The sequence below is a fragment of the Desmodus rotundus genome, chromosome 6, assembly GCF_022682495.2.
Source record: "Desmodus rotundus isolate HL8 chromosome 6, HLdesRot8A.1, whole genome shotgun sequence".
NCBI lineage: Eukaryota > Metazoa > Chordata > Mammalia > Chiroptera > Phyllostomidae > Desmodus > Desmodus rotundus.
This window is the reverse complement of record NC_071392.1, coordinates 117,541,204-117,565,790: the sequence shown is the minus strand read 5'-3', so window position 1 is coordinate 117,565,790 and position 24,587 is coordinate 117,541,204. Positions and strand designations below refer to the sequence as shown.

Here is a 24,587-nt window from a genome sequence, read left to right as displayed (position 1 = left end):
GATCCTACATATCAATTTTTTGATTAGTGGTAGGTCTAGCGCTATGCACGGCAAAGCTGCGAAGTACTTCTGTGATTTCCTGGGAAACATGTGTCAGGGTACTTCTAAGTTCCTTGGATTCTTCCTCATTGGTGATTTTAAATTAGCTCATTAGCATTAATATGTACTTCTTTATTGAAAATGAAGGAAAAATTTTAATAGAAGGAAAAATTCCCACATGGCTAGTAACTTGGACCATAGATGGTGGTTATTCCAATTTCCTTTCAGTAGTTAAAAACTGTAAAATTTGACAAGAATTTATTTTCCTTTCTGTTTCTTTCCCTTTTCTTTTGCAGCCTTTTATCTTTGCTAGGTTTTTTGTTCTTATTTTTTAATATATTTTATTGATTATGCTATTACACTTGTCCCATTTTTTTCTCCCCTTTATTCACCTCCTCCCTGTACCCCCCGCCCCACCATCATTCCCCCACCTTCGTTCATGTTCATGGGTCATACATATAAGTTCTTTGGCTTCTCCATTTCCCTTACTATTCTTAATCTCCCCCTGTCTACTTTGTACCTACCATTTATGCTTCTTATTCCCTGTACCTTTTCCCCCATTCTCCTACCTCCCCCTCCCTGCTGATAACCCTCCATATGATCTCTATTTCTGTGAATCTGTTCCTGTTCTAGTTGTTTGCTTAGTTTGGTTTTGGTCTTTTAGATTTGGTTGTTGATAGTTGTGAGTTCGTTGTCATTTTACAGTTCATAGTTTTGATCATCTTCTTTTTCTTAGATAAGTCCCTTAAACATTTCATATAATAAGGGCTTGGTGATGATGAACACCTTTAACTTGACCTTATCTGGGAAGCACTTTATCTGCCCTCCCATTCTAAATGATAGCTTTGCTGGAGAGAGTTATCTTGGATGTAGGTCCTTGCCTTTCATGACTTAAAATACTTTCCAGCCCCTTCTTGCCTGCAAGGTTTCTTTTGAGAAATCAGCTGATAGTCTAATGGGAACTCCTTTGTAGGTAACTGTCTTCTTTTCTCTTGCTGCTTTTAAGATTCCCTGCTTATGTTAAATCTTGGGTAATGTAATTATGATGTGCCTGGGTGTGTGCTTCCTTGGGCCCAACTTTTTTGGGACTCTCTGAGCTTCCTGGACTTTCTGGAAATCTACTTCCTTTGCCAGATTGGGGAAGTTCTCCTTCATTATGTTTTCAAATAAATTTTCAATTTCTTACTCTTCCTCTTCTTCTGGCACCCCTATGATTCCAATGTTGGAACATTTAAAGTTGTCCTGGAGATTCCTAAGCCTCTCCTCATTTTTTTTAAATTCTTGTTTCTTCATTCTCTTCTGGTTGAATGTTTATTTCTTCCTTCTCCAAACCGTTGATCTGAGTCTCAGTTTCCTTCCCTTCACTGTTGTTTCCCTGTACATTTTCCTTTATTTCACTTTTCATAATCTTCACTTTTCCTGTATTTTGTGACTATACTCAACCATTTCTGTGAGCATCCTGATTACCAGTGTTTTGAACTATGCATTTGATAGGTTGGCTATCTCTTCATTGTTTAGTTGTATTTTTTCTGGGGCTTTGATCTGTTCTTTCATTTGGGCCATTTTTTTTTTTTTGTCTAGGTGCACATATTACATAGTAAGGGGCAGAACCTTAGGTACTCACCAGGATGGGGTAACCCACGTCATTGCATTGGGACACCGTATGTGGGAAAGGGGTCTGAGAGGGAACAATGCTGCTTGCTCAGCTCTCAGTTGGCTTTCAGTCACTTCCTCTGCTACCCACAAGCAAATTGGGCCCCTCTGGTGCTGATTCTTAGGTGGGTGGTTTTGTGTACTTCTAGGACCGTGTGGGTCTCTCCAACGAACTCTCCTGTGAGGCTTGGAGTTTCTCCTGCCACCGTAACCCCCGCAGGTGTTTTTAGTCAGAGGTTTTGAGGTTTTATTTCCCCGAGCTGGAACCCTGGGTTGAGTGGTCTGTCTCTCTCCCCAGTTGTCCCTTCCATTTTATCTGCATGCAAATGTGGGACCACCTGCTCCCCTAGCCACTGCCTCACCCACTCTACCAGCTACCACCTTGCCACAAGTCCTCTCTACCCTCCTACCGGTAGTCTCCACCCCTCCTACCGGTCTGGATGAGTGTTTCTTCTTTAACTCCTTGGTTGTTGGACTTCCATACAGTTCAATTTTCTGGCAGTTCTGGGTTTTTTTGTTTTTAAATTTGTTGTTCTTCTTTTGGTTGTGCAAGGAGGCAAAGTGTATCTACCTACGCCTCCATCTTGGCCAGAAGTCTGAATCTATCTTTGCTGTTTTTTTTGTTACCTGTCCCTAATATTCATGTTGTTATCCAGCACATGTGCTTCCATAGTCTTATAACAATCTCCCAACATGCATCTCTCTCCATAGCTCTCACACACACACTACGTATGTGTGTACATGTATTTATACCTACATACAAATATACACGAGAGGTTTTGTGATTGTTTTATAAAATTATGATCTTAATATATACAATTTTGGCTTCTTTTTTAGCCATTCAGAAGTTATTTCAGTCATGGAATGATTTCCAGCCATATAACTGAAAACAGGTGAGGTTCGCGGGGAAGAAATGGAAATGGTAATAGGGAAAATGAGGTTGATGAAGGAGGGTAGAGGTGGGGAGCATCTAAGCCTAGAAGCTAGAATCAAATTGAATAACAATAAAAATTTAAAAAAAAAAGAAGAAGATGCTAGAATCAGGAAAATATGGGTTGAATTTAGTCATCGCAGGATAAGAAATCCATACTCTGTAAAATTGTCTGTGTCACTGCTTTTGTATTTTTTTTAAATATAGATTTATAGTAAACTAGCATTTAAAACATTGTAGCTTGCTGAAAGCTAAAGAAAAGAATTTTTATTCCATTCCTGGCACATGAAAGCTAGAGGAAGCAGAATGTCCAAGGGCTGGGCAGGGCCAGCAGTGGCTTGTGGGGAATAAGAGGGATCATCCCGTCATGTGAAGGTTCAGCCCCAGAAGACGGGGCTGTGAGGGTACTTGTGCATTTGTCGTCTTTGATGTGTTTCCTTCAGCAGCTCTCATCGTGATAACCGGGACAGCCCGGCAGAGGATAGTTCCTCTGATGGACAGATGAGAGTAGATCCTTCCTCTCCTCCCCACTTCCAACCCTGTCTGGCAGTGAGACACATTACCCCAGCTGGGCTTCAGTGATCTTCTTCTGCCCAGTGTCACTTAACTTGAAGTAAGCTTCAGAAGAAAAAGCAGTCATGTCTACTGAAGCTTAAGGAAGGTTTTTTTTGTGTGTGTGTGTGTTTTTAAAGGTTTTATTTATTTATTTATTTATTTTTAGAGAGAGGAGAAAGGAGGGAAAAAGAGGGAGAGAGACATCCTTGTGCAAGAGAAACATCGATCAGTTGCCTGTTGCATGCCCCAAGCTGGGGCCCCGGCCCACAGCCCAGGCATATGCCTGACTGGGAGATCAGACCTGTAGCCTTTTGGTTTGGGGGACAATGCCCAACCCACTGAGCTTCACCAGTAAGGGCAAGGAAGTATATTTAAGAGTAATGAAAAGAAATGCAAAGAATTTTCCATGTGATAAACACTAAGAGCTATTTAAGGAAAGGGCAAGGGGAGAAAGGAAACTCTCAATCTGTTTTAGCTGCTATAACAAAAATACCATAAACTGGGTCACGCGCGCGCGCACACACACACACACACACACACTTATCTCTCACAGGTCTGGAGTCTGGAAAGTCCAAGATCATGGTGCTGGCAGATTTGGGGTCTGGTGAGGGCCCACTTCCTCATAGATGGCTGTCATCTCTCTGTAACCTCACATGGCAGAAAGGGCTAGGGACCTCTCTGGAACCTCTTTTAGAAGGTCCCCTTTTATAGTCCCATTAATGAGGGATCCACTTTTAGGACCTAATCACATCCCACAGGTCTTTTCCTCCTAATACCATCACTTCAGGGATAAGGATTTTAACATACAAATTTATGAGGACACAAACATTTGGTCCATAGCAGAACTGTTTTTAAAAAATATCCTTTAGTCATTGAATATTGAGAATATATGACATAATAAGCAAGAGATACATGTTTAAAAAATAAACCAGACCTGGTCTCTGCCTTCATAAAGTATATAGTGTGGTGGAGAAATAAGACATTAATCAAGCAACCTCACAGAGAACTATATAATTACACACGCCAGTGCCACGTAGGGAAAAAGAACATGGTACTGTTAAGACCATAGCTGGAGAGTATGACCCCCTTTGGGGGAAGATCTGAATGATGAGCACAGATAACTGAGAGGAGGGAGAAAAGCAGTGGTTCTGAGATGAGGACGTAAGGAACGTAAGAGAAGGTGAGTTTGGCTGAAGTATGGGAGTTGGGAGAGAGTGGCCTTACACGGACCTACAGAAGTTGGCCAGGACAGACCATGCATGTCCCTGCTGGCCATGTGAAAGATTTCGGCCCTTCTTTTGAAAATAACATAAAGACATGAAAGGCTTTGCACGTTTAAAAGATTGTCCTCTGCAGTGTGGAGAGGAGACTGTCGGAGGGCAAGGGTGGAAGCGGACTATGTGGGAGCCTTGCAGTCGTGCAGGGAGGAGACGGTGGCTGGGCTCGTGGACATGTAGATGGAGGGAAATGGAAGTTGGAGTGAATTTGTGTGGGTGAGTGGATGCAGACGTGAGGGAGCAGGAAAAGTCAAGGAGGCCCCTCAGGTCTGGCTCAGTCCCTGAAGGGATGATGATGCTGTTTATGTACTGCAAGGACTTTCAGAGAGCAGATGCCTGAAGGTAAAACTCTAGGAGTATATAGAGGCCAGATAGAGGAGGAGGAGGACTGGTGAGGGAGACAGAGAAGGAACAGCTTTTGCAGGGGGAGGGTGTCAGATGCTTCTAAGAGACGAGGAAGGGAGAGCTAATGACCATCCATTGGGTTTGCTGTATGCTACATGAAAGGCATCTGGGGACTTTTGCAAGGGCAATTTGAGTGAATTGTCTGCCGGTGCCCCTTGACAATATAATGCGGGGGCTGAGAAGTGAGCAGACAGTGGAAACAAAACACTGGCAAGTCCAGCCGAGAGAGGAGGGAAGAAGGGGAAGGGTGCAGGGGCAGGTAGGTGTGGTGGTGAGAACACTTGCGATCCTACTCTCTTCCTTCCCTCCTAAAAGTTACTCAGGGATTGCTAACAGCCCTACCACAGTCTGTCTACAGTCTGGGTATCACAACTGCTGTCATTCTGTAAAATTTGTATTTCTGTTACAATGCTATTTTCTAAAACTGGGATTTTGCTCCATCACTGCAGACTTATGGCACTTTGTGATCAAGAAGTAGGACAAGCTGAAAATAAAAACCTGGCTTGGGTTTAGTTATGTCCCTAACTGGCTAACTCACGTGAGTCAGTAGGAGGAGGCCGCGACATCTAGCATCCCCTCCCAACCGGCAAGGAGCGTAGGTGGACGACACTGACCGCTTTGCCTAGACTGCGGGAAGACACTTAGAGAAGCTCGAGGCTTCGCCCACTGGGAAGTTGCCCTGGCCAGGAATCTCTTCTAATCACGCTTTTAATTTGCCGCTCTAGCCCTAACAGGCAGCCCTTTGTTCTCTTTGGTAATCACTCCACACGGGAAAACCTGAACGCTGGCAGCTTTAACTTCCCCTCTGAAGGGCACCTGGTACGCAACACTGGTCCCGGTGGGAGCTTTGCCAAACACATGGTGAGTGGCCTGACTGCCAGGTGCTTAATTGGTTTCATTATCAAATAGGGAGGAGGGGAGCTGGATAAAAGGAACCTTTTCCAGTTAGTGTGTTCATTTAACCTTGAACGTGAAGTTGTTTTGGAATGAAAACAAGTGATTAGAAACTGACTATTTTTATATAAGTACTAGGTATTATTTGAAAGCATCCCATTTAATTGTTAAAAATTTGAAGGAAAAAAGTTAAAAAATACTTTTACAACCAAACTCTTCAAGTCGTAAGAATAGTATCGTCAGTAGAATAAGAATTTTAAATCAGTTTGAAAATAGACTGTCATTCCAAGCCAAGTTTATTATATCTTGACCATTACATTCCAGGACATAAACCTTGAGATTTTGTCCTTTTATTGAGGGTGCCAGGGAGCAGGTTCTTGCACTTGATGGTGTATTGTCTGCTACATTCTTTTAAGGGAAACAATAAACTGAAATATGAGACTCTAATGATTATAAGTCTGTGCCACTGTAATGGAATTTTAGGTATTTTCAAAATGTCTCTGACAATCAAGAAAGCTGGGAAGTAGACACTATTATTTTTAAATTTGGATTTAGAGAACTTGAGCCCCAGTCCTCTCTGCACTGAGACTCCAGGTGTGTCTCCAAGCCAGTAGGGGCTGCGGGGCTACATGAATGGATGTGTTGTCAGGATCTTGCTGCTTTGTGAAGGGAGGGTGCAGACTCTCTGGGAGGAGTTCTTATGGAAACCCCCAGGCAACAGGGGAGACAGTACAATGAGCCAGAGGCATTGGGAGCCCCCGGCAGCTGCCCCTACAGAAAACGTTAAACACAACCCACTTCCTTTCAGATCAGCATAAAACCTTACGTCAAAACCTATTTACCTCAGTTTCTGCTACCTGATGTGCCCTGTCTAGCCTTCAAGAACGAATTACAAGGCGGGCTAAAAGGCGAGAGAAAGCACACTCTAAAGAAGAATGCAGCCATGGGAAGCAGAACCCAGATGTGACTCAAACTTTGTAATTATGATTAATATGTTAACAGTTCTAAAGAAAAAGTAGGCAGCACGTGAGAACAGATGGATAATGTAAGCAGAGAGATGAAAATGCTAAGAAAGAATCAAAGGAAATGCTAGAAATCAGAAACAATATAACAGAAATGAGTGCTTTTGATGGATTCATCAGTAGACTGGCAATGTTGATCATATTCACCGCCGTGAATTACACATCAGTCAGAATAAGTTCTTATTTCAAATCTGTAACTTGGAATCACAGTATTTGTAATATTACAGGGAAAAAAAGGTGATGTATTCTCTCATGACTTCCCTAGACAAATGGAGTAAAATAGGACAAACATTTGTGTCACGTTTAGCTCATGTGTGGTAACATTTTTGTGTTTTGTACCTGCTCTCCTAGGAAGGCTGATGAGATAGATAGATGTTTGATTTTCAAAGGACAAAAAAGATACCATTACATCTCTGTAAATGAACAATAAACAGGGAAGAAGAAGAAGAATTTTAAAACCCAGAGAACTTAGCATTTTCTCTTCTGCAAGGCCTGTGTGCAGAGATGAAATGCAAGTGAAGGTGGGGACCCGGGTAACACCTGCCTTTCCTGAATTTGTAGCCGCCCCCATATCTGCCTTCACGTGGGCCAAGGTCCTCGCTGTGGAAGCTCTGGACTGAATATGAACAGCAGTCAATATCCGAGCACGTTTGCTCTTTAGCGTCGTGGGCAGACTGAGCGCCCAACAGCGACCTCGTAGATAGCCAGGGTTAAAGACAAACACGTGCGCACCAGTTACCTTTGGAAAAACAACTATTAAAGGTGACCTTTTCCCCATGTCTTTAAAAAATAATACATCAGCTGTTGGTCAGATAAAATTGATTTCCATTGACTGATATACTTTTTGCTTCTGTAGTCATACACACCTAAGTCCTTTTTTATTTTTACTTTTTTCTGACATCCAGGTAGTACAGTGTGTCTCACCAAAGGGACCCCTTGCTTGTTCAAGAACGTACTTTTTTGGAACTACTCACATTCCTTACTTGGGTAAGTCCCTATAAGTCATCTTCTTATCAACTAATGAACAGTTCCTCCCATGAACTAGAGGTAGACTCATGATTTACCACTTTGCTCAGAAGCTCATGATGCCCAATTTGTAGGCCTCCAAACTCCCTCTCTGATTGCAGATAGAGGGTGGATTGCTTAACACCTTCCTCACAGAATGTGTTTCAGGAGGGAAAACTATTGGCTCAGTATATATCGGGTCTGACCACGTGTAAGACCGTGTGCTCGGTGTCGCGGGGAAGGCCAGGATGAACAAGTCCTAGTTGGAGGTGGCAGGAGTGTGGACTGCATTGGGAGTTTCGGTGACTCAGCCAGGTGCCTGCCCAACTCTTTGTGAGGAAAGTGAAGAAAGGCTGTGGCAGAAAGGTACCCAGGACCTGGGAACATTCACAGGAGCAAGGGCTCCATGTTGTGGGGCCATCCAAAAAGATTGACCAGAGCTGCCCATCTTGCTGGGGTAACCGGAAGCTGCAGGTATCCAAAGAGACATTGAAAAGAACCTCTAGAGTCTAGAATGAAAGGATCTCAGCACTTGCTCCGCAGTACGTCAGAAAGCAGCTTTTCTTCTGGATGGTGTTACATGAGCCAGGAAACTCAGAGAAGCATGATTTGGGCTGCATAACTAAGGAAATTAAGAAAGAGGCAGAACTGAGCCTGCTTACTAATACCTCCTACTTTAAAAAATTAAAATAAAAGCAAAAAACTTCCAGAGCCTAAGATTCTGGCTTCTCTGGGATTTAGTGGTGATGCTGAGTGGGTTGTCAAAGACAGTGTCGGGGCTGAAGGACCAGGAGGACCCTGAGAGGATCTTGGCTTCGCTGTCGTTTGTGCCTGTACAGTATTTAACTTAAAGAGGAAAAAATGTAGTTCTTGACATCTCCTTTGAATTAAATTAAGAAATTCTACTCTCCTTGTGAAGTGTTTGCGTCTCCTGTGATCTTATCACATTCTTATTAGGTCCTCTTTCACAGGTGATGACAACAAGTTGCCCAAGAAAACTGAACAAATGTAAGTCTTCATTTCTATCTTATTTTTTCTTTTTCAAAGTTGAGTTACTCAAAGGTTGGGCTGTCCTGTCTACTTCCTTTAGGGACCAGCAGTGGGTAGGACATTGGCTTAATTCGGTGAGCAGAGTTCTGTGGTTTCCCAGGAGGTTCCCAGCCCCTTTCTGTCAGCTGGGGGTCCAGACTGACAGACCTTGCCAGCTTTGCCAGCTGCTCCTCTCTCCAGAGCTCAGAGACTTCCTCCCTGCACATCTGTGCGTTTGAACGGCGTGACTCTTCTGCATAGTGCATTTTTTACTGGGGGATCTCCTAAAAATAAAACATCCTGAAACCCATTGGGAGAATCTGAGAAACCCGCTCTGGTCTGTGAGGTGTTTACTCCGGCTTTAACCTCAGACCTATGGAACAGCACCCAGATGTGAGCTCAGGCTGTGCAGCCTTAGAAGGGTCCTGCTGTTGGCTTCTCGCCCCGCACATACAGTAGGAAATCAAAAACAGGAAATTAACTCGTTAATTCTCGTATTAGTCTGCTTGGGCTGCCATAAAATTTCACAGATTGGGTGGCTTAAACAGCCAGAACTTTATTTCCTCACAATTCTGGAGGCTGGAAGTCCAAGATCAAGGTACCAGAAGAGGTGGTTTCTGGTAAGGCCTCTCTGTGTGAATCACAGACCACTGCCTTCTCGCTGTGTCCTGGCACGGCCTTTCCTCTGTGCTCATGTGGAGGGGGAGAGAGAGCTCTGGTGTCCCTTCCTCTTCTTAGAAGGGAATATAATCCCACTGCAGAAAATCTGGAAAATAGAGAAAAGAAAGTAAGATCCTCCATAACTCTTCCTCTTGGCACTACTCAGTCGTATGTTAATGTATATCTTTCTGGGTTTTAAAAAATTATACATTTAGGTTTTGTGTAATTATAGTATATTGCTTTTTGTGTGGGGGGGGGTTTTCTTCACTTTACCAACAAGTCAACCACATTCTAATCTGTTGGTGGGTATCTGTAGTCTTGCTTTTTACCTGCTTGTGCTTCCTTGCTGGCTGTACTTAGCCACTGCCCTGGGTCATCATTCTGGACCCTTAGACATCTCACCTAACCCAATTCCATTGGTGTCCAGCTTCAGGGACTGGTATTGGGGGGTGCTTGGACCCACATCAGAGAATCTGCTAAATCACAGAGCTGGTGGAACTCTTGGACCTTGTGATATCCCAACAGCAATGTCATCCAGGCACAGAACAGGCTCTTCCCTTGTCATAGGTCGTAGGCCTCTCTCTCATCCAGGCTATGTTATGAGTCAGTAGCCAGATAGCTTTGTATTGAGCTTTTGTCTGAGGGCCTGTATAGAAGAAGGCGGGGGTGGGGGTGGCGGGCAGGCGTCAAGGGGGAGACCTGAACAATGTTGGTACTGAGTGATATTTGAATCAGGCTGGGTTGCAGAGGGAGGAAGAGCACCTTTATGAATCTTTGGGGTTGGCCTCTGTGAAGCTTCACGCTTAGTGTCAAGGCATAGAGGATTCTGGTTTTTACCTGGAAGTGGCCAAACTCATTGGCAGTGTCCCTGCTGGACCCCCTCCTTCCAGGCGTACCCCTTTGCCATCTCCTGGCCAACAGTCTTCAGGATATGTTGATCCTTGGGGCTGTCATTTTGTTATGTGTACTCTCTACCCAACTCAAACCTCCTACCTACAACATGCGGGCGTGGTGAGGGAGCCGCGGAGGAAACGGGCAGCGTGAGGTGGTACCGTGGAAAAGCACCAGGCTGAGAGCGGACCCGAGTCCGAGTCTGCCGTTAATTTTCTGTGGCCTTGGACCCCTTATTTCACCTCCAGAGGCCCTACCTGCTTCTTCTGTAAGACAAGAGGGTTAGACCAGATCATTTCCGTGTTCATTCCTTCTTTCAAACTCCTGTCTCCTTCCTTGAGCTATTTCAAGATTCTCGGGCAAAACAAAGACATGTTCTTAGGTAAGGCTTTACCACTTCTTTGCCAGTCACCTCCCTTGCCTTTAAAGGCCTCGTGGAGGGGCCTCTTTTCTCTATAATTACACTGACAAGATTCTGGATCTCCTTGCCCTAAAGCTGTGACTCTCGACCAAGGGCAGTTTCACCCTTCCACTCCCACCAGTCCCCCCACCCCGCCAGGACAGTTGGCAGTGCCTGGGGAATTATCTGTCCCAAAATGCTGAGACTGAGGAACCCTGCCCTAAAGGCAGCCAGACCTACATCTTCTGGGGGCTTTGGTGGTGCTCCCAGTCTGGAAAAGAAAAATCCCTTCCCATGACTTTGGGAAGCGAGAAGTCAGGGAGAAAGAGCAGGACCGGCGAGAGGAGTGCTTTGGGGGCGACCGCTCTCCCTGAGAAGCCGTCTCTATTCTCTAGATGAGGTAAGCTGCTTCGAAAGTGGTCTGCAGCTGTCAACTTGAACTTAAGTGCAGCCCGTCTTCTCCCCAGAGCAAGCTCTTTTGCCCCCTGAGGTCTCCCACCCTGAGGTGCCAGTAGCTGCCAGCCCTCAGCAGCCCCGGGGAGATGCCAGGCAGGTGCAGTGCGCTCGGCCCCTGGAAAAGCGGCAAGTCTTTATCACGACACTGAGGGGCTGGGGTCCTCGGGTAGCTGCTCCCTGTGGGCCCAGACAGTGTCCTTCTGTTGGATTACAAACAGGGAAGATTGAGCAAAATTAAGAAGAGCCGGCTTTTCTTACAGTTTAACAGAGGAGAATATAAATCAGATGGGACGGATGGCTTTTAAAAGGTTTAGGAATCAATGCGTTCCATTTTTTCACTTGTCATTCTGTTTAAAAGTCGGTCCCGTAGGGAATGTCATTTTTGTGCATGCAGCTTTTGATGAGACCTTGTAATGCTGTAGTTAACCCATATTTTTTGTTTTTAAAAGTAGGCTCTTGTCCCAGGTATATGCTGCTGTTATTGAGGCTGTTTTGGCTGGCATTGCATGTTATGCTAAAACTTCCAGTCTAACAAAGGTAATTTGAAGACCATCTTTCTCTTTCCTTAGAAATTATTTTAATGTAAAACTTGCTGTCCATCTGGGTGGGAGTTATTGTTTTTGTTCTGTTTTGGGACACTTTGTAGTACTCAGTGTTGTGTGAGCTGGGGCCCCCATGGAGCTGGCACCAGACAGAGATGCTTTTAAAGCCCTGAGCTTGCGCTGCCTGTACTGCCTGTGACCAAGCCGCCCTTGTCTTATGGATGACAACTAATCAGCACTTCTTTGTAGATACCCAGTTGTGTTAAAGGAAAATCATCCTATAGCACGTTATTTTACCTAATAGGTTTTTAAAGGCTTTTGAATGTTAAATATGTGTATATGTAGTCTTATCCTACTGTGAATTTTAATAAAATCCAGTAAGTTTGTTTTGAGCTACATAGTTTATTTCCTATAATTCAGCATTTAAAAACTAAAAACAACTACTAAAGATGAGAAAACCTGACTCACCTTTCCCGGACAGCACGTGCGTTCTTGTTCTCTGACCATTGTCTTCCTTGCTGTTTTGTGGTCGCCCTGCCCTGCTGAGTTGGATTCCTATATCTGACCCAGCAAAGAGCTGAGGAGTCGGCTTGGCGCCTCCCAGTGCCAGTAGGACCTTTCCTGAAGGAAGCCATTTGACATTGGAAAGGTTGTGTATGACGTAGATAGCAGAAAGACGGTAGCATAGTCACCAGCTCCTTGCCATCTCCCCTCCACCGTTGACTTAAATTCGGTGCAGACCTCAGTTTTCACACCTTTTTTTTCTTTAATATTGCATTTATTTATTTTTAGAGAGAGGGGGAGGGAGGGAGAAAGAGAGGGAGAGAGAAGCATTGACCATTTGTCTCTCACACACCCCCAACTAGGGACCTGACCCGCAACCCAGGCATGTACCTTGACCAGGAATCGAACCTGCGCCCTTCCAGTTTGCAGGCCGGCATTCAATCCACTGAGCCACACCAGCCAGGGCCATACCTTTGTTTTTTTGACGGATCTTTTGTAACTCTAGGTATTGGAGTAGTCTTAGCATTGGGCAGACTCTCTGAGGGCAGGAGTCCCTCCCTCAGGGCCAGGGGAGAGGGGAGCAAAAAGGGCATTTCCAGACCTCACAATGGCACCTTCCCAGCAGATCAGGTTCCAGTGCCTACCTACCTGAATGAAGTATCTCCTGTGAGCCCAGCCTGAAGAAAGCGGGCACCTGTTTCCCTTAACATGATGTTTTCACTTTAATCTATTGATGTATACAGAGTAGTCACGTAGAGGGGAGGGACACAGTGTTCTCCTGGCCAAATGTTAGAAGGGCTCTTTCTGTCAGTGATGTACGCTTTCCTGCTGTGGAAGCTAATGGTTTCTGGTTTGTTATTGGTTTATAGGCCAAGGAGGTAGCTGAGCAGACCTTGGGATCTCAGTTAGATTCCTCTGAGCTGGTGCAGTTTAAGGCAGCCCTACGGTAAGCAATGGCTGACATTTTCTCTACAAGGAAATTTTCTAAATGTCTGTTTTTGTAAACACCCTTTTCTCCTGGTAGTTGATATTCCATTTCCCCTTTGAGAAATGTTCAATACTGTCAATCAGATGTGTGAAGGAGAGTCTTCATGGTCAGGGCTTTGAGAGGGCAAGGAGCCAAAGATGGAGGAGCTGTACGAGAAAGCCATGTCCTGACACTGGAGTGGGAGGCAGGTCCCTACCGGGACCATCGGACACCTGACGGACGTAGTTCAGACGTTAGAAAGGTGAACATGTGTGGTGAGGAATGTCAGGGTCAGGGGCCCTGGGCACGTGAAGACAGTCACTGCTTAGAAGAGACGGGCCCTGGGCTTATGTACCTCTCAGGTGCAGAAAGCCTGAGCCTGGCTGTGTCCCAGGATCTAGACAGTCTGGGAATCTGGCTGCCTTGGCAGTCCTCCATCACCTCTCTCCTGGCACATCACAGTGGGTCTCTGTGTGGCCCAGTCCACTTCACCCACTGTCCTATATGAGGACCATCTACACACACTTTTAACAAAGGAGTCAAAAGGCACCAATATTGAGGAGTTTCTTTAAGAACACTTCAGTTATGTGCCCTGTGGTGCCTCACATTTTCTTACATCTGCAGCCCTGGGTAGCGAGAAGGAACGCTTAGAAAGATAAGTCTGTCCATTGATCCGACAAAAATTCCATTTCCGCATTTCTACGAGTGGAGGAAGGAGCCGGATCTCTTTGGTGAAGGTTTTAGGCTTACTGCAGGTCTCCTTTCCTCTGGGTCTTCTGGATCTTGTAACTCTGGCCCTGAGAGGGGAGGGAGGGAGGGAGGGAATTTTTTCCCTTTGTGCCTTGCACTGGCCTGAACTGTCTTCCTGGGGACCTAAGTTTGAGGAAGCTCCTTTACTTTCCAGCTGTGTGACCTTGGACAAGTTAGGGAGCTCTTTGTGCACCTATTTCCTCATCTCCTCACCTTGTAGAGTGAGTGGGTATGTAAATGTTGGCTGCCGTCAAGATGAGGTCTCCTCTATTACCATTGATGTGGCCGGCATGGTCATTCCATTCCCCCTTTCCTTTGGGCCTCGCCTAAGTCACTCAGCCTCTCCAGGGCAGGCCACCTCTCAATCCCAAGGCCTAGGGACACCACCCTAGCTGGAGAAAGGAACAAAGAGAAAACACCAGGCTGTGGGTGGAGAGTCCTCCACCTAGAGCCCCACTGCCTTCTCTCCACAAGGTCACTTCACTGAGTACCCTCAAACTGCCTCAGGTTAGCAGATCATCTCCTGAGAGGAACACAGGGCCTGGCCTCTGCTCAGACCCCAAGCACGGACGGCAGCTTGCCCCAAAAATGGTGAAGGGAGAGGAGGATGAGGACCTTATGTCAGGCTGGGGGGCAGGAGGCCCCGGGCCAGTAGAGGGTCACTCTCAGCCTGCAGTGGGCAACAGTCCTGTCGTGTGGTTTTCTCCTGCCCTAAGACAGCGCCGAGAATCTGCACAGAGGCCAGGACTGGGGTTAGATGCGGGTCCCCCACACGGCAGCGTGCTGTGAGGGCCCTGCGCAGGTGCACGCGGCAGCAGGTGTTTGGGGCGGGCGCAGCCCAGGGGCAGCAAGAGCCTACTGACTTGGGTTTGGTTTTGTTTTTGGTCTACAGCTCCAAGATGGCTTTTCATATACATGCTGTGAATAATCAGGGAAGGTAAGTATATATTTCTGGTACGTCCTCATTTGGGCAAGTTTTAGAAGCAAAAAAAAGAAGAAAGCTACCTTGTAACTGCTGATATGGGTTGTCGTCTCACAGTTCCACACCTGCCAGTGGCATCATTCCAGGGTTGGGCCCGTGGCTGGCTATGGTCAGCTGAGACACTGTATCCTCTTCTCTCCCAGCGGCCTATGTTCGAATTCTGTGTACATGTAACCCAGTGTTCTGAAAATCCCTGAGAGAAATCTAAGTTGCTGCCAAGTTGAAAAAAAGAGAATGTTGTGAGTGTAATAACTGTCTCCCATCCTTTCCTTTTCTAGAATTGTGCCTCTGGACAGTGAAGATAGCTTATACTTTGTAAAGACGGTAAGCAGAGCTCTTACAAGTCAGCTGGCAAGGAGTGGCCTGTGGAGGGACATCTACGAGGGGTGAGATAGGAGTGGGTGGGAGTCTTAGGCAGCCCATCCCTCATCTGAGGAAACTGGTCTATTCTCAGAACTGTTCCAGCTGCAGCAAGGGTGAGTCTGTGCTTTCTGAGGATGCCCAGGCAGCTGTGCCAGGCCCCCCACATCCACATTCCCATGCCTAGGTTCCTGTGGGTCCAGAGTCTAGCTGGCTAGAGAGAAGGCCCTCTCTTCCTAAGGTTTGGGAGGTTTCCTCCAGTTGGCTGAGGTTGCTCTGACCCCATGTGGAAATGTGAGCTGAGAACAAGCCTGCAGCAACACAGACCCCAACGAGGTTTCCGTGACTTCCAAGTGTTCCAAGGCTTGTGTTGAAGCCCTTAATAGGGGCTTGTGAAAATAAACAAGAACAAACAAAAAACCAGGGGCCTGACTCTCCAGGGCAGTGGGGGTAGTCAGAGAAGAGCTTTCTGGCCCATGTGCTGGGGGCAGACTGATGGGCCAGGAGAATGGTTTAGCGATACAAAAATATGGGCTCCCAGGTAAGCTACCATGGCCTAGGGGAGCCAGTTGCTCCCAGCCACAAGCTGAGTTCTCCATTTACCCCAGTGCATCCTGCTGTGAAGAAGATTGGCAAGTGATGCATGAGAGGATGGTAGACACCCAGCCAAGGTTCTGTTGCAGTACGCATGGGCACTCCTTATATCTTGAGTCTGTTTGGCTGCTACTGCCTGAAGGCACTGGGAACTAGGTGGGCAACCGCAGATGACTTGATGCAAGTGCTAGCCCACCACCATCACCCGTGGAAAAGCAATAGTCTTATCTCATCTACAGAGAGTAGTACAGCGAGGGTAATTATTTTTATAACAGATTTTTATTATTTTTAGAAAGAGGGAAAGGGAGGGAAGAGGAGAGGGAGAGAAACATTGATGTGTGAGAGAAACATCGATCAATTGCCGGAAGGGAAGGGAAGGGAAGGGAAGGGGAGTCAACTAGGCCCTGGCTGGGTTTCTCAGTTGGTTACAGCGTTGTCTTGATACTCCAGTGTTGCAGGTTTGATCCCCAGTCAGGCACATAGAAGAGTCAACCAGTGAATATATAAATAGGTAGAACAACAAATTGATTTCTCTCTGTCTCTCTCAAATCAATAAATTTTTTTTTAAATGTTTTTTTCTAAAGAAGCAATTTCCAGGAAGCCTATGTTATCCTGAGGTCATCTCCCAGTTCTGAGACCTCTTTTCAGATGACTGGAGTTTTGCTTGGAATCTCTCCAGTTCTCTTCTGAAATGTACTTGAAAGCAGCATTTTGTGACATTTCTTACAGGTGTGTCCCTGAAGGTTTAAGACTGACAGCTGGCCTAACTCTGTTTTCTAATTTCATACAGGCTAGTATGACCATCTGCGACATTCCCGACTTGCTGGGAGGAAGGGGATGCTTCGGGTCTGTGGTCTTCTCAGAATCATTTTTGACGTCTCAGATCTTAGTTAAAGAAAAGGGTAAGTGTACGTGGTCTCTGGAAAGCAGAGCTTGAAACTTTATTTTTGGCAAAATAAACCATAAACGAAGTCAAAAGACCAGTAAAAACTGGTAAAAAATATTAGAATATTAATGATAAACAAGGGGTATATATATCCTAATTTATGAAGATACAAACTAATAGGGAAAAGACTAGCTACCCCACAGGAGATGGGCAAAAAATATGAACAGGCAGTTCACAGAAATGGAAAAAAAAGAGTTACCGTATTTTGCCGTGTATAATGCGTACTTTTTGCTCAGATTTTTGAGGGAAAAATAAGGATGTGCATTATACATGGGTAGTGCCTGAAATACCTTGTATCTGTTCTTGTGTTTTGTAATTATTTGTTACATGAAATTTCTTGTACTGTAATATGTTAAAAAAAATACATGCTGCCCTGGCTGGTGTGGCTCAGTGGATTGAGCCCCGACCCGCGAACCAAAAAGTTCAATTCCTAGTCAGGGCACATGAATAAAATCTTTTTTAAAAATGCTAAAATTCCTTTATAATACAAAAAACAAGTATCTAAGTGTAAATTAAAGAATTAAATTAAAAAATTAAAACAAAAAATTCTTTTCCTGAAAGTTTCCCAGCCGAAAACATGGGTGCGTATTTTATACACAAGAACGCATTATACACGGCAAAATACAGGTGTATATATATGTAACATATGTATTATCTTTTTTTTTAGATTTTATTTATTTTGTTTTTAGAGAAAGGGGAAGGGAGGGAGAAAGAGAGGGTGAAAAACATCCCTGTGTGGTTGCCTCTGAAGCGCCCCCTACTGCGGACCTGGCCCACAACCCAGGCATGTGCCCTGACCGCAGTCAAACTGGCAACCCTTCGGTTTGCAGGCCGGCACTCAATCCACTGAGCCACACCAGCCGGGACTATTTTTACATATACATATATATGGATATGTACAGCCTTAGTACTAGACAAGTAAAAGCAATTCGAAACAATAATTAGATTCATTTTCTTACCTATTACCTTGGCAAGAATTTCTAGAGAAGGATAATAACCAGTGCTGGTAGGAGGATTTGTTTGATTTTTAATATGTTCACACCTGTACTACCTTGATAAAAATTAAAACTATAGATAAGAAGGACTATTTTCCAGAATTCTTCATTTAAAAGTTTCTAATACTGTAAATAATAATAGAGTTCATCACTATGGGGGGACCTTTCACTGGTCTCCCTGCCCCCTGATGAGGAAGTTTTCATTTGCTGAGAGCATCAGACTCTATACTAATAAGAGATGTCTTCTCCTCCCCCCTGAGAAGGGAAAGGGCATAGCTGTCTGAGGCCTGCAAGGTGGGCTCAGGTGGCAGGCAGTAACCTGCATGTCTGTGGTCTCCCTACAGATGGCACTGTTAACACAGAAACCAGCTTCATAGTGCTGACAGCCGCCATACCCAGATTCTGCTCCTGGCTGGTTAGTGTCATTCATCAGGTGAAGTGGATATAAATGGGGAGAAATCTGGGAGAATGTTTGGTAAAAAGCCTTTTCCTTGGCTCCCTGGTGGATTGTCAGATCCCGAACTAGCTGCTGTTCGGGAATGGAAGTTTTTATTCCAGCTTTTTCTTTATACAAATGAATCTAGTTTCTCTAACTTCATGATTTTGGAAAACTTTGAGAAGAAATGAACTAAGTTGTCTGGGTCCCTATTAAATTTGGGAAAGGAAAAAATTAATACCCCCATTTTACAGATGAGGAGACTGAGGCTTAGAAATTGACCCACCTGTCTGGGGTCACATATAGACAGTGAGGAGTGCATTATGTGGCTCGCTTCTTTGGCCAGAATCCTTGCTCCTGAGTGTGTACAGCGGTGTCTGTCTGTGGAATGGTCCCATTTTCATCAGTAGGACTTGGTTTGAAACTGGTGCCTTAGGACGCAGGAAGTAGGACAGCAGTGAATCTGGTAGTGACCCGAGTGCCCATTTTAGAAGCTCTTCATGTTCTGCTTCTCCAGTTCCGGCACAGACAGAGAAGAGCAGGAGTTATTATCCTCAACGTGAACATGTCTAAATGAGAATGCCCCCAAAGGATTTTAATATGTTCTCTTTCTTTCACCCCTAATAATAGTTGTTTTTCTCCGAAGTGCGGTGTAAGTAGAGACTATCCTCTCCACATATCACAGGCTCATTTAGCTGAACCTCAGGTCCCCGTGAGAGAGCCCATCGTGGCCTTGGGCCCCGAGCTTTGATGACCAGCAGCCAACTCTGCCAGCCATGAGGACCTCAGACTGGATTTGGTGCAGGGACTGCCCAGTCAGACTCCTAGAAATATTCAGATCCAGGGGTGGGGTGGGGTGGAGTAGGAAACACCTAGCAGAATCTTGCCATTGAAGTAGTCACTGAAAATCTGTACTCCTTTTGGACACAGGTGGAAGATAATGAAGTGAAATTGTCTGAAAAAACCCAGCAAGCAGTGAAGGTAAATAGCCTTTTTATTCTTAATGTTAACATCATAGCAAAATGAAATATAAATATTTTATGTAAAGATCATTGAAAATGTCTCATTTTAGGGCTAATCTAAAGGATCTGTACCTCTTTGTCTCAATTCCTGTTCACATTTTCCCTCCTCTCAGCAGAGCTCTAGAAATAGCCATTTATGCGGTACACAATTACAAGGATTCTTTCTGCCAGTTACACCTCACAGTGTTGTTTTTTCAATTTCCCAATACTATTAAAAGCAGATCTCAGATTGGCCAGACATATAGAGCCGAGGGGTCAAAGCTTTAGGCCAAGAAGAGCCACCTCCAGATGACAGAAACTGGAACGTGAACAGGCATTGCCAGCTTTGGTGCCCGGACCCAGAGAGGGCCTTACATTCTTTTTCTGAGCACAAGTCAAAGGATTCCAGTAACATGACAAAGACTCAGGCAGTGCCAAAGTTGGGTTTATCTGAGGCTGACTCAGCAGCTTTTGTAGGCAAACTTGGCCAGAGTTTTGATTCTGTGTATGTTTCTGCTATGAATCACCTGCTCTTTGTGTTTGTTTGTTTTTTAAAGGGGGATGAGTGTTTCCTGGGCACTTTTCTAGCAGGAGGAGAGGGAGCGTATCTGTATTCCAATAATTCACAGTCCTGGCCTGAGGAAGGTGAGCTGTGTCTTGGTCCTTCTTTTGCAGGTGTTGGCATGTGTATTGTGATTAATAATACATCTGATGTTTGAAAAGACATGTTGGTGTAGAAGTGTTTTCTTCCAGCTTCAATCCTTTGATCCACCCACTTTGCAGAAGGAGAATCTTGTTCTAGAAAGGGCTGGCCCCAGAACTTCACCGGGTCCTCTTGCTGCTGGCTGAGAGCTGCTCTCAGATCTAGAGCAGCAACATGTCCAGAAATAGAATCTGTAGACCTAAATGAAATCTGGATGAGTTTTCTATTGCCGTGTAACAAATTACCACAAGTTTCATAGCTCAAAACAGTACACATTTATTATTTCACAGTTCTATAGGTCAGAAGTCCAGGCAGACTTGGCTAGATTCATGTTTAGGGATCTCATAAGGCCGAAGTCAAGGTATCAGCCAGACTAGGCTCTCTCTGGAGGCCTGGAGAAGAACCTGCACCCAGGCTCATCCAGATTACTAGCAGAATCCAATTTCTTTGGGTTGCAGGACTGAGATCCCATTTTATTGTTGGCTGTGAGCCAGGACAACTCCTAGCTCCTCATTCCCATGGTCCTCGCCCTGTGACCTTTCCATCTCTCAGCAACAGAGAGCCTCCCTTGCATTGTTGGATCTCTCGCATACTTTGACTCTGAATTCCGCCTCTGCTACCAGCCAGAGAAAGCTGTGCTTATGAAGGGCTCCTGCGATGAGAGGAGGCCCACTCAGATAATCTTCCTTTTGCCCTAGTAGGTTACGTGAACACAGGAGTAATGCCAGGGATGAACGTTATAGGGGCCATGTTAAATTTCTTTCTTACCACAGTCTACCCTCTGGCCCCCCACAATTCATGTCTCTGCCACATCCAAAATACAGTCACCTCCTCCTAAGGCCTCATCCCATTATGCTAACAGTTCAAAGTCCTAAATCCCCTCAGCTCAAACATCTAAAATCTCATTAAGATCATCTAAATCAGGTATAGACCAGGCCCTGCAGTGTAACCCTTTGAGTACCACTCCTGAATACATTTCCTCTCCAGCTGTGGACTTGTGAGACTGAAGAGCCAAGTCGCCTGTCCCAGCCCTCCCAACACTCTAGGTGGGACTGGCGTAGGGTAACACTTCCAGACATTCTGGTTCATAAAGGGGGTAGATTGGGGATAAAAGGGAGTCACCAGCCCACTGCAGCTTTGAGATCCAGCTGGGCAAACTCCAGTTCCGGGATTGGGATTCGTTTTTAAGGCCTGGAAATAGTCCTCCAGGGCTTTTAACGCTGCCCTCTGGGATCTTTTTTTTTTTTTTTTAAAGATTTTATTTGTTTGTTTTAAGAGAGAGGGGAAGAGAGAGAGAGAGAAACATTTATGTGAGAGAGAAATATCGATTAGTTGCCTCTGGGAGGCTCCCCAACCAGGAACTGATCCTGCAACCCGGGCATGTACCCTGACCGGGATAGAACTGGCAACCTTCTGCTTTGCAGGAAGGCGCTCAACCAACTGAGCCACACCGGTCGAGGCCTAAGAAACATTTTTCAATCAGTTCTATTCTTTCCCTGTTAGATGCAGCCATTTTATATGGGAAGAGTTGTGACTTACTCCACAAATTTTTCAACCTCCACTAAGCAAATCCCCTTTCTAGGTAATTTGTTCCTGAAAATAATTCCCGGGTGGCAGATTCCTCTCCCTCTTCTCAGATCAGCGGTTCAGCTTCTGCTCATCCACATAGGAGACAAAGCACAAGGAGTTCTGGTGCTGCACGAAATGCTGGCGTGGTAAGGAACAGCCTTCGTTCCTCGGCCTCTGCTACAGCCTGTGCACTTCTGCCTCTCCAGATCCTGCTGCAGAAGACCAGAGAGTCTAGGGCATTTGTCAAAGGCAGGGAGGGTGGGACTGTGCTGCCAGCCTTGGTGAGATCGCAGAGTGTCTTAAAGGCAGGCTGTAGACACAACACAGAGGTGCTTGTGCCTCGTCGTAGTTAAGCCAATTATAATATTTAGCAAGGCTCTTTGCCAAATTAGTTTGCACCTCCCTAGCAAAGGGCCTTGTTACAAAAATAATCTTGTATTGAGGTATCCAGCCCGAGTGGGTGTATCCTAAGGCCTCTACTCAAGAATACGGGGCACAGCCAGGGGGGTCTGAGGCCTTGTCGCACTCTCTTGAGACCTTAGATTTTTCAGACTTTCTTCGTTCCCGAGGGAAATGTAGTTTAAATTAGGAGACGGTTTCATGAGGAAAATTCAGTAGGAGCAGAGATTTCAAACAGAAGTCTCCTCTGGCTGTGTGTTAAACGTCTCACAATTGGGGGGTTCAGGTTAGTGTTGTACAGCTTGAAGTTGATACCAGTCGGGGGCTCTCTTAAGGAAAAATAATACAAAATGTTTAGGGGCTCTTTTCAGGGGCTTGGGCAGGTGAGAGGTCCTGAAGCTTAAGTGTCGTTAGTGTCTTGGTAAATCCACTCCTACTTGAGACTGGTGGGTTTGAGATTTATCTGTGCCATCTTCCCAAGGCATTTAAAAGGCTCTGCAGCATGCATTATTCTGATTGATCTTTATATCCTGAGCTGCACGGAAGGTGAACACTTGCCTGAGGTCTATAGTGCAAGTTGATGATAGCGTCTAAAGGGTAGTCCAGGTCCCATTCCCTCCCCCTGAGATGTTTCCAGCTCTGGAACCTTTTCCCTCCCCCAGTGGGAGGGTAACTTCTGCTATCATGAGACTTCTTGTTATCCAGCTTCCTGTTCATTCATGCCCTTCTCGTCCCCACCCTGCTGGCCTTGGTCAGGCAGGCTGCCCAGTACCTAATCCTCAGGAGCTCACTTTGGAGATTGACAACGTAGGCCTGTATCCCTAAACAACGTCTTGTTTTTCAGTGTAACGCAGATAGGATCATACCCTGTGTGTTCTTCTGGAACCTGCTCCTCAGATGTGTCCGGATTGTTGTGTACCGCCATGTAGTTCATCCACTGTGATGGCTCCACAGGTTTCTTTTGTATGAAGATGTGCTGTTTATCCTTTTGACTGTTGAAGGGCAGCTGGGGGGGTTTTAAGGTTTTCGCTTTTGGCGATAGCACTGTTATGAGCATTCTTGTACATGTCTCCTGGTACACATGGCACAGGGAACATGCCTTACAAGCTATCTTTCTTGCTGTATTGTTAAAGAACAAATTCAGCTGAGTAAATGTAAAGATCTACTTGGCTTTGTTCAGCAATTCATGGATTGGGTAGCATTCCATCTAGCAACTGGAAGGGCCCTCTGATGAGCTGTATACAATGAAAGGTTTTTATAGGTAGAAAGAGGGTGAGACTAAGAAGTTAAAAAGAGTGGATTATCTTAAGCAGACAACCTTCCCTTAGCAGGTCGTGTTAGGCAGATTACCTCACTAATGTTGACCAGAAATTCCAGTCTGGGTTAAAATTCTACTCCTGGGAGAAGCTGAAACTGAAGTTAGTTATTAAAGTATGATTTGGTGACATCGGTTAGCAAACGTGACTCCATTTTAGGTTTGTTGTTCCTTTTTAGTAGCATGTAAAAACGATTGTCATCGTTGTCTCGGTCCCCTGATTTTCCTGTTCCATTTCTGGCTATTTGCGCTGACCAGCATTAACTCTGGCTAGTTGGTATGTTGTCCTTCCCTGAATGTTTGCCTCTTTGATTGCTGTCGTTTTTGACATCCCTAGTATAGAATTTTCTGCACTTTGCTTAAATAAAGTCTGCCCTTCCAGAAGGCCTGCCCTTCTTCCTGAGACCACAGAGCTGGAGGGGTGGTCATGTGAATAGCCCCACACTAAACACCACAGATGTCCACTGTTCTCACCATGCTTTGAAACTGGAAAAGCCGGTGTTCATGCTGCCTGTCACCTACCAGACCCAATAAGCAGAGACAGGGATTGAATTTTTACGGGCGCTTTTTTCCAGATGACCTGCGATCTGAGGAGACAGCAGGTTTGTACCCTAACAGACTGTCTTAAATTCCATTTTTAAATGGCCCTTTTTATAAGGAGAACAAAGGTAAGTAAGGGATTTGGAATTCAGGGAAAAGTTGATTGGATTAAAACTGCAGCATCCTAGCCCTAGGCTGTAGTCTTTAGCTGTGTCCCAGGCTGTGGTCCTTTCACTCTGGAATATAATGTCTCAGATACCATCTTGAGTTGCTTGCAGTCGTCCTGAGGCACAGAGTTGCTTGTGGTCTCCTGCAGTCAGGGTGAGTCATACCTTTAGTTCCTGGAACAATAGCTTTTACATGCACTGATTACTAAGCTTATTAGCTGTTACTCAAACTAAAATTCTCCAACTTCCTAGTCCCCCATCAGCTTCAGTAGAATTTCTCAAATAATGCTTCCCAGTTTTGCTGTACAACTTTGGTGCATTCCCTAGTCCTTAAATAGTTACCTAGTTTTGTTGGGAGCGGATTTGCGGATTTGCCAAAGTCCTCACAGCCATTTCAGATGGCCCACCCTTCGGGACATCTGAAAGATATTTTCACTTGATAAGGTTGACAGTTTCTTTCTTCCTGTGCTTTAAAGATTTTGATCCACTCTACTTTTTTTTTTTTTTTAATCCTCACCAATGTTTATTGATTTTAGAGAGAGAGGAAGGAAGAGAGAGACAGAGACACATAGATGTGAGAGACAAACATAGATTGGCTGC

At 45.2% G+C, this 24,587-nt stretch overlaps 1 protein-coding gene across 3 annotated transcripts in view; it reads left to right on the top strand.

Annotated features, from left to right (window-relative positions):
* Positions 1 to 24,587, top strand: part of DNAAF9 (dynein axonemal assembly factor 9) — a 115,349-nt gene that overhangs the window by 45,497 nt on the left and 45,265 nt on the right. For 2 of the 3 annotated variants that reach the window (XM_053927302.2, XM_053927300.2), the window contains exons 9-20: positions 2,530 to 2,585; positions 5,586 to 5,721; positions 7,682 to 7,763; positions 8,753 to 8,789; positions 11,667 to 11,754; positions 13,133 to 13,209; positions 14,873 to 14,917; positions 15,241 to 15,286; positions 16,707 to 16,818; positions 18,202 to 18,272; positions 19,224 to 19,274; positions 19,852 to 19,939. In XM_053927302.2, coding sequence (XP_053783277.1) covers positions 2,530 to 2,585; positions 5,586 to 5,721; positions 7,682 to 7,763; positions 8,753 to 8,789; positions 11,667 to 11,754; positions 13,133 to 13,209; positions 14,873 to 14,917; positions 15,241 to 15,286; positions 16,707 to 16,818; positions 18,202 to 18,272; positions 19,224 to 19,274; positions 19,852 to 19,939 — 889 coding nt within the window. The remainder of the gene's footprint in view (positions 1 to 2,529; positions 2,586 to 5,585; positions 5,722 to 7,681; positions 7,764 to 8,752; positions 8,790 to 11,666; positions 11,755 to 13,132; positions 13,210 to 14,872; positions 14,918 to 15,240; positions 15,287 to 16,706; positions 16,819 to 18,201; positions 18,273 to 19,223; positions 19,275 to 19,851; positions 19,940 to 24,587) is intronic. The other variant, XM_053927301.2, reaches the window with a different exon arrangement.